Source organism: Anoplophora glabripennis, unplaced genomic scaffold (assembly GCF_000390285.2).
Source record: "Anoplophora glabripennis isolate ALB-LARVAE unplaced genomic scaffold, Agla_2.0 scaffold24, whole genome shotgun sequence".
In the NCBI taxonomy this organism is placed as follows: Eukaryota; Metazoa; Arthropoda; class Insecta; order Coleoptera; family Cerambycidae; genus Anoplophora; species Anoplophora glabripennis.
In genome coordinates, this window is record NW_019416404.1 from 2,052,160 (window position 1) to 2,068,750 (window position 16,591).

The following is a 16,591-nucleotide window of genomic DNA, read 5'->3' on the forward strand; positions in this document are numbered from 1 at the left end:
TTTCTTCCAAGGAAACTGCGCATGCGTTTCCAAATATTAAGAAATAGAAATTGGTTGACTTTGTGACAATTTCGCTTTTCTCAGAAACGTTGCGTCATGAGCTTTAGACCTTTATAAAATGAATCATATGATCATATGATATACTTTTAAAAACTTAACCTCAAAATAATTGTTATAAAATATCAGCAGATAATCAAAAACTAACATCCACAAAAAAATTGCATATACCTACTCAGTTTTAATGCAATCGTTGTTTTTTATTTTTCGAAAATACATAGGAAAAATGTTCTCTTTAAGAATTATGTTGACGCAGTGTATCTCAAAAACAAAAGACAATAGGTCCGTTATACACACGAAAAAATATTTGTTCTATGGTACCTTTTCCAAAATACTCTGTATATTATATTCCAACAGTACATTTATTATTTCTGTATTGATGTTACCTTAAAAAAAATCAATGAAATTTGATGGCCAATTGGTGGAAAATATAAAGTGTTAGGTTGAGGTAATAAATAGAACTCTGTTCTAATAACGCACATTGTAATGGTGTAGGGCAAGCTATTATAAGCCACAGATCCTTTTTTAATAATAATAAGGGTTTCCTTATTCTATTTTTCATTTAGTTGCATTTTCAAGACAGTATTGTTTGGTTTTAAACTTACTTTTACGAGCCACATTTACAATGTAATAGGTTCGATTTCCCAAAGTCTTGGGTATTTTTTATTACAAATATGAACGATTTTTCGAATTTTGCTCCAATGAAATTGTTGCATCATCGTCAGAATTTAGGCATTTGTAACTGGACAAAATTTCTTTTAAAAACATCTGTAACCTTTTTGGATATTTGCATTTTGTTAAGTCCGATATTAAAATAATTTCATCTATTGTAGCGTAAGGTTCTCCGGTCTCCCTATTGTCTCTCAAAAAGTAAGACGCCATCCAGTCCACATTTTCATTATTCTAGATTTATCTCCTTCATCTCTTTGTAATATCTCATTTTTCTTACACATATTTGCATAAATCTGTCACAATTCGCAATAATTAACAGATAGTCGTGAATGTTTTCAATTTTCATACGACTAGAGTTTGCTTGAGACCTACCTCCAAAATTGTGAAGCATTTTCCTCATGTGAGAAGTAGATTCTTGATTTTATTCATCTGAAATTGAGCATTTACTTCCTGAAAGTAACAAACGATGAATAATATTTTTATTATACATAATCTCTTTTTATTCATGCTACCTCTGTGGAAATTCTGATTGCCAAGGCTAATAACAAGCGAGAAAATGTGGTTTTCTGCAAATAATCGAGTCGAAATTATTCATTCTCGTCCGTTCCAATCCCGACGATAGCGTTGCATTCATTCCACAGTCGCGTATACACTTCCAGTACAAAATAAAACCGAGATTATCGCAGCATCGATAAATTCTCGTGAGGAATTTGCGTCACGTACACGTATACTGCCAGTTCCCATATAAATCTTCATTTGCGTCTCTAAACGCATTCGACTAATTCCCAGGGAATCGCATCGGAAACCCTCCACGGTTCACTATTGAAATTTCATAATGCGCTTTGTTCCGCGTGCGGAGACATTAAGGGGATTCGGATTACATTAGAGCAAACAGGTAATCGTTAGTCATGTTTAATTGATTTACAATCAGGGCATGCCGTTGCATGGCAGCGACACGAATTTTAAGTTCGGGTTATACTCGATCTGATGACGGATCGCGTGTCTCGTAAGATAATGATTTGGTGTACTGGGATATAACCTGATCTCAGCAGTTCGCAGGGGAGAAGATTTTGCTACAATTAACTTAGATGCAGTGCAAATTATGTTTATAAATAAAAAAATTATCAACAGTTGCAAAAAAGGAACACATAACTTAGAGAAATTTCCGATACATCACTGGAAGAGGATCAGAGGAATCGCTAGAAATGTCACTGCTGCTCTTTTGCACTTTGGTGAAGAGAAAAGTCAACTGATACATCCAACAGAAGTTCTTGCTCTATAAAAAACTGCTCGACCTTTCGAACGTTGTGGTAACTTGATGCCCATTCGTCAAAAAAATTCATAACCCAGCTCTTCGTCATCCTTAACCTGAAGTCCAGATTTGTGTTCAAATGATTGTCGTTGAAGAACTTATCAATAACGTAAGTTTTAAGTGTCAGCTTCTAGATGCCATATAATTCGGCCTTAAACATATTTTCAATAAAACGACCACTTCTTCTGGTTAATCAACCTTCCATGACTTCTTTCCTTGAACTCGTATTAGGACATTTCTCACTTTAAACGTTATGATATGGAACTTTGTCTATTACTAATAAACGTAACGTTATATGACAGTTTTTCTTTCACCATTTTTTATATTCAAATTCACGTCGTCGTGATAGTCTCCAGTCGTGTTTTCTGATTTAAATGCGAGGTATGTGTTGAATGCGAATCCTTTTTCATTCTCGGCATTTAGCACTATCAGTCTGTGTCTCTTCAAGATAGGCCTGTTTCGTTTATTTTATCAAGTCACGCTTTATAGTGCATATGCGACGAATGAACGTAGGTTTCATCCTTGATAATAATTATTGAATGATTTTTCTCACGATAACGATAACGATTAAATAATGTCGCCGGTACTGAATATTTGGCTTTTCCATCAAATGTTTCCGATTGTTCCTTGTTTTGATCCAAGGAATCCCAGTTGCTTTCGGATATGTCGTATGCTCTCACGAGATCTTCCATAATTGTTTCTATGCGACAATTTAGAGTGGGTATAATTCTATGTCGTGTAAGCATTGAAAACTTATCAACGAAGAACTCCTCGAAGTCATCCAGATGAGTTTTGTAGCATCTTGTTCGCATTCTGAACCTTTATCGTTGATTCTGTGATGTTTTGAACCAACCATTCACAAGCTTATATCCGTTGCACCACACACTACAACACACTCCTGAACACCTTCATGGTGCAAGAAGTAAATTACGTTTGCAGTCATCTCTCATGTTTGGCCACTTAATTTCTTATGCTCCATGATGAAGTTAAGTTTCACTAATATCGAACTGTTTGCAACTTCACAACCACTCTAGGTCAAGATTCGTTCTTAGAAAAAGATTATACTAAGTGACAGATGTATCCTAGTAAAAATATACTTGAATTTGACCGTGTTCGGTATCCTTCAGAAGACCACTTGCAAAACCTCTTTGAGGTGTTCGCTATGGACACGTCTACCACCAACTCACCCGGAAACTAATTCCGGTTAACCATGGCACAACTGATACAATATTCGTAGAGTTTTTGCACTTATTACGTGTCTAAGAAAAATCGTATATGGAAAAACGTTTTAAATGTTATTTGGACTTGGTGTAGCTTTAAAACTAAAAAATAACAATACAATTACATACCCCATTTTAGTGCCACAACAGATTTTTTAGGCATATCCTCAGTATTTATATAAATCGTTCTGTCTCAAATGCAAACATTATTTATAGTTGTTCAACTAAATGACATGTCAATAAACATTAACTTAAAAAAATCGTTTATTTGTTGCCTCTCCTGAAAAATGTTCCTATTGTTATTTGTCATGTTCATAGACCAGGGTTTTCAAATGTGATTGCAGGTTAATAGTTAGAAGTTCAATTCAGTTCTTCCGATATTTGTAGAGTCTATTTAAACCTCAACCTTACCAAGATATCTCCACAGCATGGCTCGGTCTTATGTAATCACTCGGAACGTTTTCATTAAATTAAACTTGCTCCGAGAAAATTAATGGATGTAGTTTCTTATGTAACAATCTTTGACAAACTGTATTTAGACACAGCGTTCTACGACATAATACACGATTTATTAATTATATAAACACTTGTGCGGAAACCATTATTAGCGCTACAGCTAACTTAGTCGTGGAAATTTCGGGGAAATTTTGTGTGGGTATAGGTATAATCGAGCAAATTTATTGACTTTCGCTTTGAGTAGCGAACTAGCTACGAAGTTTATGAGTACAATGGAGACTGTTCGACTGTCTCGACAAAAGGCAAGGAATCCGCTTCATAATTACCCTAAATACAAATTAATTAATAATTCTGGATTTAATAACAAGCTATAATGCAAGCTGATAAGTACAGCGTTCAACGATCGTTAATAAATTAAATCAGCAGACCTTTGACCTTATCGCAGTTCTAATTGTTTATATGTCTTCGAAGTACTAATAATGCTACTAAGATATGCTTTAGGTATATTAATTTCGTAGCTTTGTTCAGGAAACAGTGGTAACTCAGCAACTACTGTTTCCTGAGGTAAAAACAATTCAAGTCAGCCTACCTTAGTCCCTTAATTTAGAATTTACGGGAAATTGTATGTCATTAATGTCTGACAACATAAGGTATTAAATGTGGTTCACGATATAAGGGCATGTGACAACAATCAAAAGGTAACATTTTGCCAGGAAATGATGGATAACAAACATTTCATTTGCTACATCGGTGACGTACGTAAGGAGGAGCTATCCCCTTTTTTTCGGAAAACGACTGAATTTCTGAATTATATGACCATTAACATTTTCTCTTACAATTAAAATTAATAGATTTCGAGTAAAAAGAAAGGATTCGATTTGCCAAAACCATTGTTTATCTGGAAACGGAATACATATTTTGACTATTTTCACATGAATTTTTTAGTTCCTTTAAGGAAATTAATAGATTGTACAAGTTTAAAAAATTGGAAAATATTATCTCTTAATTTTTCTAATGTTTACCTCTGAATAAACTCATGTATCTATATAGTCCGGTCAAAATAGACATTTCAAATAACGAAAATTCCGACAGAGCAAAATTTTGGTGGAGACCTTGGGTACACCATTAGAAATAAAGTGTCAAAAGTCCCCATCGATCCCATGTGTGATAAAAAAGTTATTCGGAGTCAAAAGTCAAAATTTGAGGTTTTTTTTTTTGGAAAACGGTAAGTTTTATCAAAAAAGTAGCTCAGACAAAAATTATAGATCTTAAAGTTATCTACAAAAATGGTCTTTATACTTTTTTTCTAAAAAAAAATCCAAAAAACCTCAAATTTTGACATTTGACCACGAATAACTTTTTTAGCACACATGGGATCGATGGGGATTTTTGACACTTTATTTCTAATGGTGTACCCAAGGACTAATAAGATAATACAATTTCTACAAACAGTTTTTGTTAAATAAGCACAAAGAAATAACACAAAATTAAGTATTAATATCAACTCTTTTGATAATAAGTGTACGAAATGATTACCGTTTACTGAAAGACAACAATTCTACGTAGGAAATTGAATTGCACGTTTCGTGTAACTGTAACATCCAAAAGCGTTGAGAATCCTCATTTTCAATTTTTATTTTGTCGACCTTTTCTGTAAGGGCTCCCCAAAGAAAAAATCTCACGAAATTAAATCTAGTGACCTAGGTGCCCCAGATATACAGGGTGTCCGCAAATTTCACCGACAACGTTTGACTGCATACTCACGACGATAAATAAATACGATCTACGAAAATATTTTTAGTTTTTGACTTTCAAATTTGTCAAAAATAGTAGAGTTAAGTAGGCGATGAAAACAAGATGTTGATTGCTGTGGCTATAAAATATCATTATTGCCGTGTTTCTTTAGAATTCTCATCACTCCACACATACAAATTATGAAAATGTTTAATTGTTTTGATACACTGCGGACACTTCATAATTTGTATCACTGTAAAAGTTTTGGCCGCTAAAAGGGAGAGATAACAGGAGAAAACTAACATCCAATATATCGATTTGACTAAAACTTCAAGAAATCATGTCATAATGGTTCAAATAAATGTCCCAAATTTTAACGCGATCGGCAAAAGGGTTATGAAGTTATTAATTGAATTAGCTTTATTTTTGACAACTTTGAAGGCCTGTAACTCAAAAACCAAAAAGTTTTTATTTAACTTTTTTGTCATAGATTGTATTTATTTATCGTCGTGAATATGTAGTCAAACGTTGCCAGTGAAATTTTCGGACACCCTGCAGATGCAACTCGTCGTCTACCAAAACATATTTATATATTTTGGAAGTGCAGTAGGATCATTGTGCATAAAGTATATTTATCCAGGAGGTTGCAAATTTTGAACAAAATTCAAATTAATATTAGTGGTAAGGATCAATCAAACTCATTTAATACTTATTCATATATTAATTTTGAATTAATACTGAATATACTTTTCATTGCGAATATCGGTGAATCCCTTTTGGATTAAAAAACGTCGGTCGAAAGAATTTTCTTATCAAAATTAAGATGTTATGACCACCTATAATGGTACGGGCAAAAAGGTACTCAGCTATGAAATCAACCAATAAATCTTATACTACATAGTTGAGATTATAGGCTTAAAATGTCATTTAATGATCCGGTTGATGTTGCTTTTTGCTTGTCCCAGTTTTTTAGTGCTTGTTGTAGACTCTTATTTGACTCTGTCGAGTAACTTAATCAACATCTATTTGGTAGACATACTCGCCTTTTTTTCAAAGGAAAAAGTGTTTATATAAATATAGTTGCTAAAATCGTTGGTTTCCTAGATAAATATTCAGTTTGATTTAAATTTTTTTCGAAAAAGCAAATTGAAATCGATAAATAATTGAGAAATTCAGTCCTTGCTTGAAGGGATCCACAAGAAGAGAAAATATTTCCAAAAAAGGAGATCAATCATCCTCACGTATGCCACAGGTGTAGAGAAAAAATTTTTGATATTTACTTTTACTGTTTCCCATGCCTTATAAGGCCATGCCAAATTTGGTTATGACGTTAATGAAAAACTATTCCAAAGGTAAGACTATGACACCTTCTAACTTTCGAATGAAGCATCTCTGGACCAAAGTAAGTGGACTTGTATTGTTTTTATCTCAGGAATATGTGGTTGTTATATGTACCACCGTCTCCTGGAACAATTAAAGACTCTCGTCGGGTGGTGCAGCCAACTATTATAAACTGGTATTATTTCTTCGCAGTACGAGCTTCGTTTAGCAGCATCTGACAACCTGAAGGAGAACTACACCACAGTAGTCATCCACGTGAAAGACGTAAACGATAATCCCCCAGTTTTCGAGAGGCCCACATACCGAACGCAAATCACGGAGGAAGACGATAGGAATCTACCAAAAAGCGTTTTGAGGGCGAGTGTCTCGCATGATTGTTATCTATCTTGTTTTTGTTGTTGTTGTAGCTGGTTTTAATTTACAGAATCACACGCAGGAGTAGGCACCTAGCTTCGGAGTATAATTTGCATGGCGAATTTGCGTCGAATGAAGCCCGGACTGGGTACGCGCTTTAATGGATGTTAGATGATATCTGCTTTGCGATGTACGCCTTCTCCCACGAAATTATTGTTCTTCCGCGTCACAGTTACGTGGCCATCCAATTTATATGGGAATATAAATACATGTACGCTGTTCTTGGTTCACATTTCAGAAGGTAGTCGGATATAAATAAATACGATAAGTTCTGGTGAGGTGCAAATCGATAGCCTTTCTATTATATTTTCGTAACTTGAACTCTGCTGACTGTTTTGGTACAGGAATCCTGAACTGTCATGAAAAATTTAATTTCTTGCACAATCTTGATAATCACGAATTTTGACCTAACTTTTATAGTCCAGGTGGTATTGTTTCGGGTGGGGTAAAACGCATATGATCGGAGATTTTTGCTTTAACGGCTTCTAAATCACATCAGAAATGATAATTTTTATATGCAAATAAAAAAACGTGTGCTTAATTGTTATTGCAAAAAAGTATATAAAAATAGCAAAAAAATTTATTTCTTTCTTGGATTTCTCGTCGACAACTTAGCAACTATTCGTTTTAGACAAAAATGGAAAAGGAAAAAAGGTTTTGTAATTAAATTTTGGTCAAAATAGAGTTAGATGCAATTCGAAAAAATAATTATTTTTATTGCAAAAATCGGAAAATTTATTTAAAATATTGCAAAAAATGCTAGTTTATTTGTCAATTTTTTCCAGACACTTGAATAATACCTAGGATCTTCATACTTTTCCCAATTAAACTTCATAGTGCATAGAATCATCACACCAAATTTCATCCAATTTTTTTTAAATTAAAAAATTTTCAAAATCAAATTTCTAAAAATCTAAAGCCTTTGAATACTTGAAAATTTCACCACAAAAAGAAGAGCTCTCAAGCTTTAAAATGGTTTTTGAAAAAATTCAAATCGGACGATTAGGTGAGCCGTGGTGATTGTTTAATTAAACAATTGCAATAATTTAATGTTTTTTCTATTTTTTTTTTAATTTTAAAATATGGTTTGAAAGTACTCGGAAAGACGAGTATTTTAAAAAAAACCTGATGATCCGCCCATCATTTTCGGAGTTATAGCCCGTTAAAGTTAACCCTTATTTACAGCAAAACTATAAGGGTATAATTGCTGTTTTTTGAACTAATAGGTTTGTCATTCCGATTACTTTCCAGATATAAATTTTCAAAATTTGCAATCACGGGCGTCCCATTTAAAATGTCACTCAAAGATATTCAAGACCGCGTGAAATCAATGAAATATCAGTGGTAGGGGGAGCAAACACACAGCTACTCCGATCTGAATTCTCGAGTTCAAAAGTGCTCAGAGTATTGCACCCATTGCCAAGGGCAAATTTGTGAGTTCGAAATCGATTTTGAATAAGACATGTCAGAAGAAAGTGCAAGTGAACTCGACAAATCAGATTTCAAAGTCGTTAGAAAATTATATTTTGCAGTTGCAAGACGAGGAAATCGACGACGAAATAGATTGTGATAATACTGATGAAGCATGTGAAAAATCACCAACTAGTAAAAGAATTAGATTATCTTAAATGTAAATAAAAATTGAAATAAATAGTTTAAAATTTGAAAAATCATGAATAGTGTGTACTGTTTATTGAAGTATCCAAAAGATTCTTATACTTTTTTTATATAGATAAAAAATAAATTTTAGATAAATATTTTAAAAGTAAACAAAAAAATTAAAATTATAATTATTCACAATTTATTTTTTTTTGAAAGATTTTTAGAAATTAAATAATTAATTAATAAAAATTAATACCAATTTTCAGTTGTTTATTTAAATAATTATTGTTTAAACAATTTTATAATATTTAAACAAACTTACTAGTATTACCTGGTGCAACATGCAAAAATGTTGGTCGTGAATATTAACATAGTAAATAAATAAACATAATAAATTAATCATTTTTTAAAGTAACTTTATCGGCATGTCAAAAGTCAAATAATTAATAATAAAAGGTAGTTGAAAATATGATAATTGAATTTTTTAAGTTGTGAGACATCGATTTAAAAAAAATCCATCGAAANTAATAATAAAAGGTAATTGAAAATATGATAATTGAATTTTTTAAGTTGCGAGACATCGATTTAAAAAAAATCATCGAAATTGGTCCATTAGAAGCTGAGATAAGTAAAATTTTTCCAAGCATCGGCGACGCCGTTTCGAACTCGAGAATTCAGATCGGAGTAGCTGTGTGTTTGCTCCCCCCACCACTGATACCTCATTTATTTCACGCGGTCTTGAATATCTATTGGTTCAAAAAACAGCCCTTATAGTTTTGCTGTAAATAAGGGTTAACTTTAACGGGCTATAACTCCGAAAATAATGGGCGGATCATCAGGTTTTTTTAAATACTCGTCTCTCCGAGTACTTTCAAACCATATTTTAAAATTAAAAAAATTAGAAAAAAACATTAAATTATTGCAATTCTTTATAAGCGTGAAAATTGCGACAATGTTTAAACAATCACCACGGCTCACCTAATCGTCCGATTTGAATTTTTCAAAAACCAATTTAAAGCTTGAGAGCTTTTTGTGGTGAAATTTTCAAGTACTCAAAGGCTTTAGATTTTTAGAAATTTGATTTTGAAAATGTTTTAATTAAAAAAAATTAAACAATTAGGTATTATGTAAAAACTATCGAACCGAATTGGATGAAATTTGATGTGATGAAGATCCTAGGAGTTACTCAACTGTCTGAAAAAAATTTACAGATAAACTAGCATTTTTTGCAATTTTTTAAATGATTTTTCCAATTTTTGCAATAACAATAATTATTTTTTCGAATTGCAACTAACTATCTTGACCAAAATTTAATTACAAAACTTTTTTCCTCTTCCATGTTTGTCTAAAACTAATAGTTGCTAAGTTGTCGACGAGAAATCCAAGAAAAAAATAAAATGTTTGCTATTTTTTTATAGTTTTTTGCAATAACAGTTAAGCCCACGTTTTTTTTTATTTGCATAGAAAAATTATCATTTCTGATGTTATTTAGAAGCCGTTAAAGCAAAAATCTCCGATAATATGCGTTTTACCCAAGTATACCCTTTTTAAAACAGATACCGCCTGGACTAGGTATTAATATTCTCTTCTAAATAAAACACACTTTATAAAAGATTCACTGCCACAATGGCAACGCATATGCAACATTCATCTGCCGAGCCGCCTCATTTTCCTGCAAATTCCAGAATGATATTTCCGTTCCTACGGGTTCTGTTAGGGAGACAGTACAGCATAAAAAACAAAACAAAAAACAAGTTCCTGCAAAATAAATAACGCCGGGGGCAAGGATGTCCCCGGCCACAAATTTGTATCTTTCCGCGCTCAAACCCAGCCCCGGCCTCATTGGACATATTTCGGCCCCAGCACCATTATTTACGGCTTAATGTATTTATGATTTTTGTTCAGTTCTTGTTTTCGCGCAGTTTTTAAGTTGTTGTGTGTTGTTTGACGCATGTTTAGTACGAGCTAACCCTGGTAGCATCAGACAGCTTGAATGAGAATCACACCACTATAGTAATCTACGTGAGGGACGTGAACGACCTGCCGCCGAGGTTCAATTGTTCCGTGTATACTAGGGAGATCGACGAGGAGTTTCCAGCACCGTATCCTCTGAGGCTTATGCAGGTTAGATCATGTCTATATACAGGTAATTATTAACCTGAGTTGCAAATGTATTGTTTCAAACTATAGAAATAATGCTGTCGTAATTATTATGTGCTATACAGGGTGTCCGAAGCACATGCATTCCTTAGGTGGATATATACCCATTTAAATCAAGTTGTCTTGCCAAAATTTTGTTTTCTTGAAAAGTTAGGATCCTTCATTGTATTTTTTTTCGTTTTTTACTCTCTATTTTCAACGAAATTTGATATGAGGAACTTTTTGCGGTAGTTGTATTGGTATATGTAGGGTGGCATAAAAGTATGGGAACACCAAAAAATCTCGCGAGATATTCCGGAAAAACCAAATATAGGGAAAGTTAGTATTTTTCCCTGGCTATTCAATGATGACCATGCCATGACCACTGACCACTGACCACGTGGTCATTATGGGGTTAAGACGATTTTTTAAATGGGAACCCCCCTTCAGACCCCGGAAATAGAAAGAGCGGAAAATTTTACGTTCAGATATGACCTTGACCATTCCAAAAATTTCAAAATGGCGGCGAAATCAAGATGGCGGACGAAATTTTTTAAAGTTAACCGATTGTTACCAAATTTTGGATACGGGGATTTTCGAGGTCGCTGATCACGAATCCGAGGTCAGGTTTTCAAAATTCAAGATGGCGGATCCAAGATGGTGGATGAGGTTTTTTAAATTAATCAATGGGGACCAAATTTGATATACGTGGGTTTTGGGGGTCACTGACCCCCCATTCGTGATCAGCAACCCCAAAAAACGGCCGTATACCATCTTTGATGCAAATCGACTGATTTTCAAAAAAATTCGTCCGCCATCTTGAATTTCACAAATTTGACCACGGATTCGTGATTAGCGACCTCGAAAACCTCCGTATACAAAATTTGATAATAATCGGTTAACAAAAATTTCGTCCGCCATCTTGATTTCGCCGCCATTTTGAAATTTTTGAAATGATCAAGGTCATATCTGAACGTAAAATTTTCCGCTCTTTTTCATATTTAAAAAAATCTTAACCCATAATGACCACGCGGTCAGTGGTCAGTGGTCAGTGGTCAGTGGTCATGGCATGGTCACCATTGAATAGCCAGGGAAAAATCCCAACTTTCCCTATACTCGTATTTGGTTTTTCCGGAATATCTCGCGAGATTTTTTGGGATTCCTATACTTTTATGCCATCCTGTATTATATTTGTACCTAAAACATAGAGCCGATAAGATCACCTTAAACAGTTCTTTGGCATGTTTTTTTTGGTAAAACTTGTGAGAAAACTTGGATGATTTTTGAAACTCCATTTTACAAAAGGTATAGACAAATGGATTTCAATTTTTTACGGCAGTGATCAGTTACTCGAGCTACGTATTTGAGGGATTCTAATCTAAACTCAACTTTTTGCCTAGTATAGCTATTGTTATAGGTGTTTACATTTTGACTGAGAATAAGAGTAAGGTTTGCTTATATTAGAAAACTCCCAAATACTCGGTTATTAGTAACATGACTAGTAAAAAATTGATATTGAGATTTTACAAAACATTTACAACTTCCCAAAATCTCAAAAAAAAATAAAAACAAAAGACTGTTTAGTACATTCATAGCAACCCCTGTGTTTTAGTTAAAAAACAGACTTCAAAAATTTCATTGAAATATTTCTTTGAAGTCCCGTAACTTTTTGAAGAAACAAAATTTAAGATAACTTGGTATAAATCGGTTTATTTTCACCCAAATAAGGTATTTTTGAAGTCCAATTGCTTCCGTATACGATGATCCTTAAGTACTTACCAATAACAAAGGATCTGGTTTAATATAATATGTTCTGATCGACTTAGTTTTCGGTATACAGGGTGTTAAAGTTTATGAAAAATATATATCTCGTCTGCGCACATATCTAGAAAGTTGTTTAGCGTAGATTTATGAAACTTGAAGTGGCGACTTACCTAAATAACAATTTGCCTAATTATGTAAACGAATACCTAGCAGAGCCTACCTAATATAAATTTACCATACGGTTAAATAATTCAAAAACGATTAGAAATATTTTACAAAAAAATATTTTTTTTATACAAAAGCAATTTTAATCTTACTTTCATAAAAAGAAAATTCAGTGGCGTCAAAATTTAAGTACCTTTGATTGTTATTCTGTGGAAAATGTTTTTTTTAATGCGTAATGATTGTAGTGTATTTAGAATAATTTTTTCGACAAAAAATATATATTTTCTATGAAATGCACAGTACTATTTTCGATTTATTGTTATTATCCGGGTAAACCAGGGTAATAAAATAATTTTAGATTCAAAAAAGCTTAAAAATAATTCACTTTTCAAATAAAATGACAGAGATAAGCATATATCTCAATGAATCTTCACTTTTTTTAGTTAAATTGCTAACTTAATGTAGTTAATCTAGTCAATGAGCATGACCCCCATAATTTTGAATTTGTTTTATTGATAATACTGGAAAACTTACTTTCATATTTTCGAAATTTTTAGGATGCCGAAAAGTGCTTTGTATTTGCAAAGTTTTCTAAAAGCAGGGTTTATAATGTTATATACCTCCCTTGACTACAACAACCTAAGAAAAATTAAGTTAAAAATTTTCCCATGTAGCCAAGTTCAAAGCTCTGCATTACAGAAATTTTGTATTTTTACATACTTCAGAATGGGATTGTGATATATTTTGTATAGATATTTGGAGAAAAAAATGTTTTAGTTTTATTTTTAGACGTCAGAAACTTGTTCTGTCATAAATTGGCCTTTCATCGGCAAAACAAGACTGAATATTTGAATGGCCATTAAACTATATGTATATATTATCATTCGAAATATTTGCGTATTGGTGATGTTTTTCAAATTCTATAACATTCTGTATCTAGAAAACATATATTATAAGATTTTTTTGCTTTAAAATAACTCAAATAATCCCTTCTTTATTGTAAATAACGTAAGGTGTTTGAGATACACCAAAAACCATGTGTCTTTTATCTTTGCTCCAAGATTAACGTGGTATTCCAAATGACTTCTAATGACTCTTCTTTACATGAAAAAAATACCTATTAGTACCCTTACGTATTATGCAAAAAATATACGTATGTACCGTATATGATTGAAATGATTTACTCTACAAAATAACTTAATACGAATTCTATGAATAGTTAACCTTTCTTACACAGGGCGTTTTCCAAATATAAGCCATAACTTCAAGATGTTGTTCCTTGCTCCATTTTCGACCAGAGTTTTAGAAATGCAGTTTGCTGAACCTCCTAAAGTTATAATGCAGACTCTAGGAATCACCCTGTATAACATTTATCCTTCAAACTTACTTCGTCAATAGAAACTAGATTATGTTTTCAAATACCGAACTATTCGTGTAATACGTGATACGATATTGATTCTTTGAGTTATGTAAACATATAAATCGAAAAATTTCCATGACTGAAAACATATTGTAAAGGCAAATACAATTTCTGTAAATATTTTCATAATAAAGTAAGAAGTACTATTTATACAGGGTGATTCATTATTAATTGTACATACGCTAACTGGATACTCCTGGGCTGAAATATGAAGCTTAGATAAAATATGGTACCTTACGGAGTTACAGTGTTTTACTTAAAGAAATTTAAATGACTTTTTCCCATAACTTTAACCCTGTTTGATATTTCCGTATCATACCTGGCATAAAGTTTAGATGCTTTAGAACTTATGAAAAAATGCTACAAAATCGCTTATGGCTACTACCAGAGGCGTACGACAGGGGTAGAGAGGCAGCTTCCCATTCCTAAATTCTACGCCACTGACTGAATTTTTATTTTGGTACAATTTTTCAATTCTTGAGTACTTTTTATGCAATTAACCTACTATTCCTTCATAGTGGTAAAGTCATTATTTCTCGAGTTTTTTAAAGTTAAACATAGGGCTGCACAATCATTTTTATTTTATTATGTAATTTATTTGTCATATTATTATTATTATTATTATCATATATTCTACAGTATCTAAACTTTGTGCCAAGTATGAGAGAGAAAAATCAAATAGAGTTAAAGTAATGGGCAAAAATCATTTAAAATTTTTTAAATAAAACACTGTAACTCCGTAAGGAGCCATATTTTATCTAGGCGTTATGTGTCAATTAATGAATCACCCTGTATATCAGTTCAGGTAAAAGTGATTTGAATCTCCAAGGAAGAATATGAATTGAATATTAATTAAAAAAAACGCCTCTCTTTCGTTCTGTTCGTATATTCAAACAAATTGGCAATTAACTGACACTATGGTGCGGCTAATTCAATAATAATGTTGATAGCGGGGATTTCTCGAGGGCAGAAGTTTCTAATTACGCGAATTTTGATGTGAAAGTTTTCTTGGAATTATTAATTTTGAAAAGGAAGCGGCCCTTGATGAATATTTAAATTTTTGTTTTAGCCTAAAGGCGGGTCAATAAAATTAGTTGTAATCCACAAGCAACATTTCATTAAAAGTTTGACAAGGTCTGCGCAAACGAAATATCTCGTTCTCAAATTAAATTGCACGCTGCCTAACTCATAAAATACCTGCTTTACAAATAATTTAATAATTTTTCCTGCCAACTTTCTAATTTTCGACGACGCCGTAATAAAAGTTACGTTGACCGCTTGTTTGGGGTTCGCGCTTAATCAGAAAAACTAATTAACGGCTGATCTGGTCCAGTCACAAGCCGAATATAATTATTTTGTTAATTTTACATGAAACGGAAACATAGCGGGGATCGGAAAGCTGATGAAATCATGAATAAAGCACAGTAAAAAAAATCATTGGATCGAACAAATGCTTCCAGCGATCAACGGGAAATTGGGAACCCTGCGACGAACAAATTTGTAGCCGCGAATATATGTTTTATAAATATAAATCGAAATACATACGTATAAAAAACGTGCATTACGTATTCGAAAAGAAATTTGTTTATTTCATTAAAATGGAAACTGTATTTTATTTGTAGCACATGGCCTGCTGAAAAAGTTGTGCATAATTGTTAGCGCAAGAAAATGTAAAAAAAATTAAAAGGGCGCATTTTTCTCTCTTCTTTCATGTTTATGGTTTATGCACATAAAAATTTAGGATCACTTTTATTCTGAAGAGAATCTCAAAACGAAACCTTTTTTCCTTTGACTATTTTCTGTAATGTCAATATTCTTCGAGTTATACATGAAAGAAGGAAGAAAAATGCGTCTTTTTAATTTTTTTTTTACATTTTCTTGCGCTAACTATTATGCACAACTTTTTCAGAGGGCGCATATAACAATTATCATTTTACATAATAATTAGAAGTATTTCCAACAAAAATTAGCGTTACTATATAAAACATCTATTCTGAAACAGATACCGACTGGACTATATAACGAGCGTTCAAATAAAAACGTGGTCGAAATTGGCTCTGACACATTGGACGTAGGGAGTAGCTTATAGCGACCAACTTAACCTCATTTCTCAACGAGCTGTATAGCAGCTGTCAGTTTCAATAACGTTAATGACTATATAACTTTATTTTAAAGAATAATCGTGATAACAATAACAAACAATTAAAGGAGCTGCGGAAAGTGTCCCCCTCCTTGTTATAACAATAAATTAAAGCAGCTGCTGAAAGTGTCCCCCTCCTTGTTCCAAGCACTTTT

At 32.7% G+C, this 16,591-nt stretch overlaps 1 protein-coding gene across 1 annotated transcript in view; it reads left to right on the forward strand.

Annotated features, from left to right (window-relative positions):
• LOC108910970 (neural-cadherin-like) overlaps positions 1 to 16,591 on the forward strand; it is a 313,375-nt gene that overhangs the window by 132,682 nt on the left and 164,102 nt on the right. Inside the window, exon 3 of the mRNA XM_018715762.1 lies at positions 10,768 to 10,932. Within this exon, the coding sequence (XP_018571278.1) occupies positions 10,768 to 10,932 (165 nt within the window). The remainder of the gene's footprint in view (positions 1 to 10,767; positions 10,933 to 16,591) is intronic.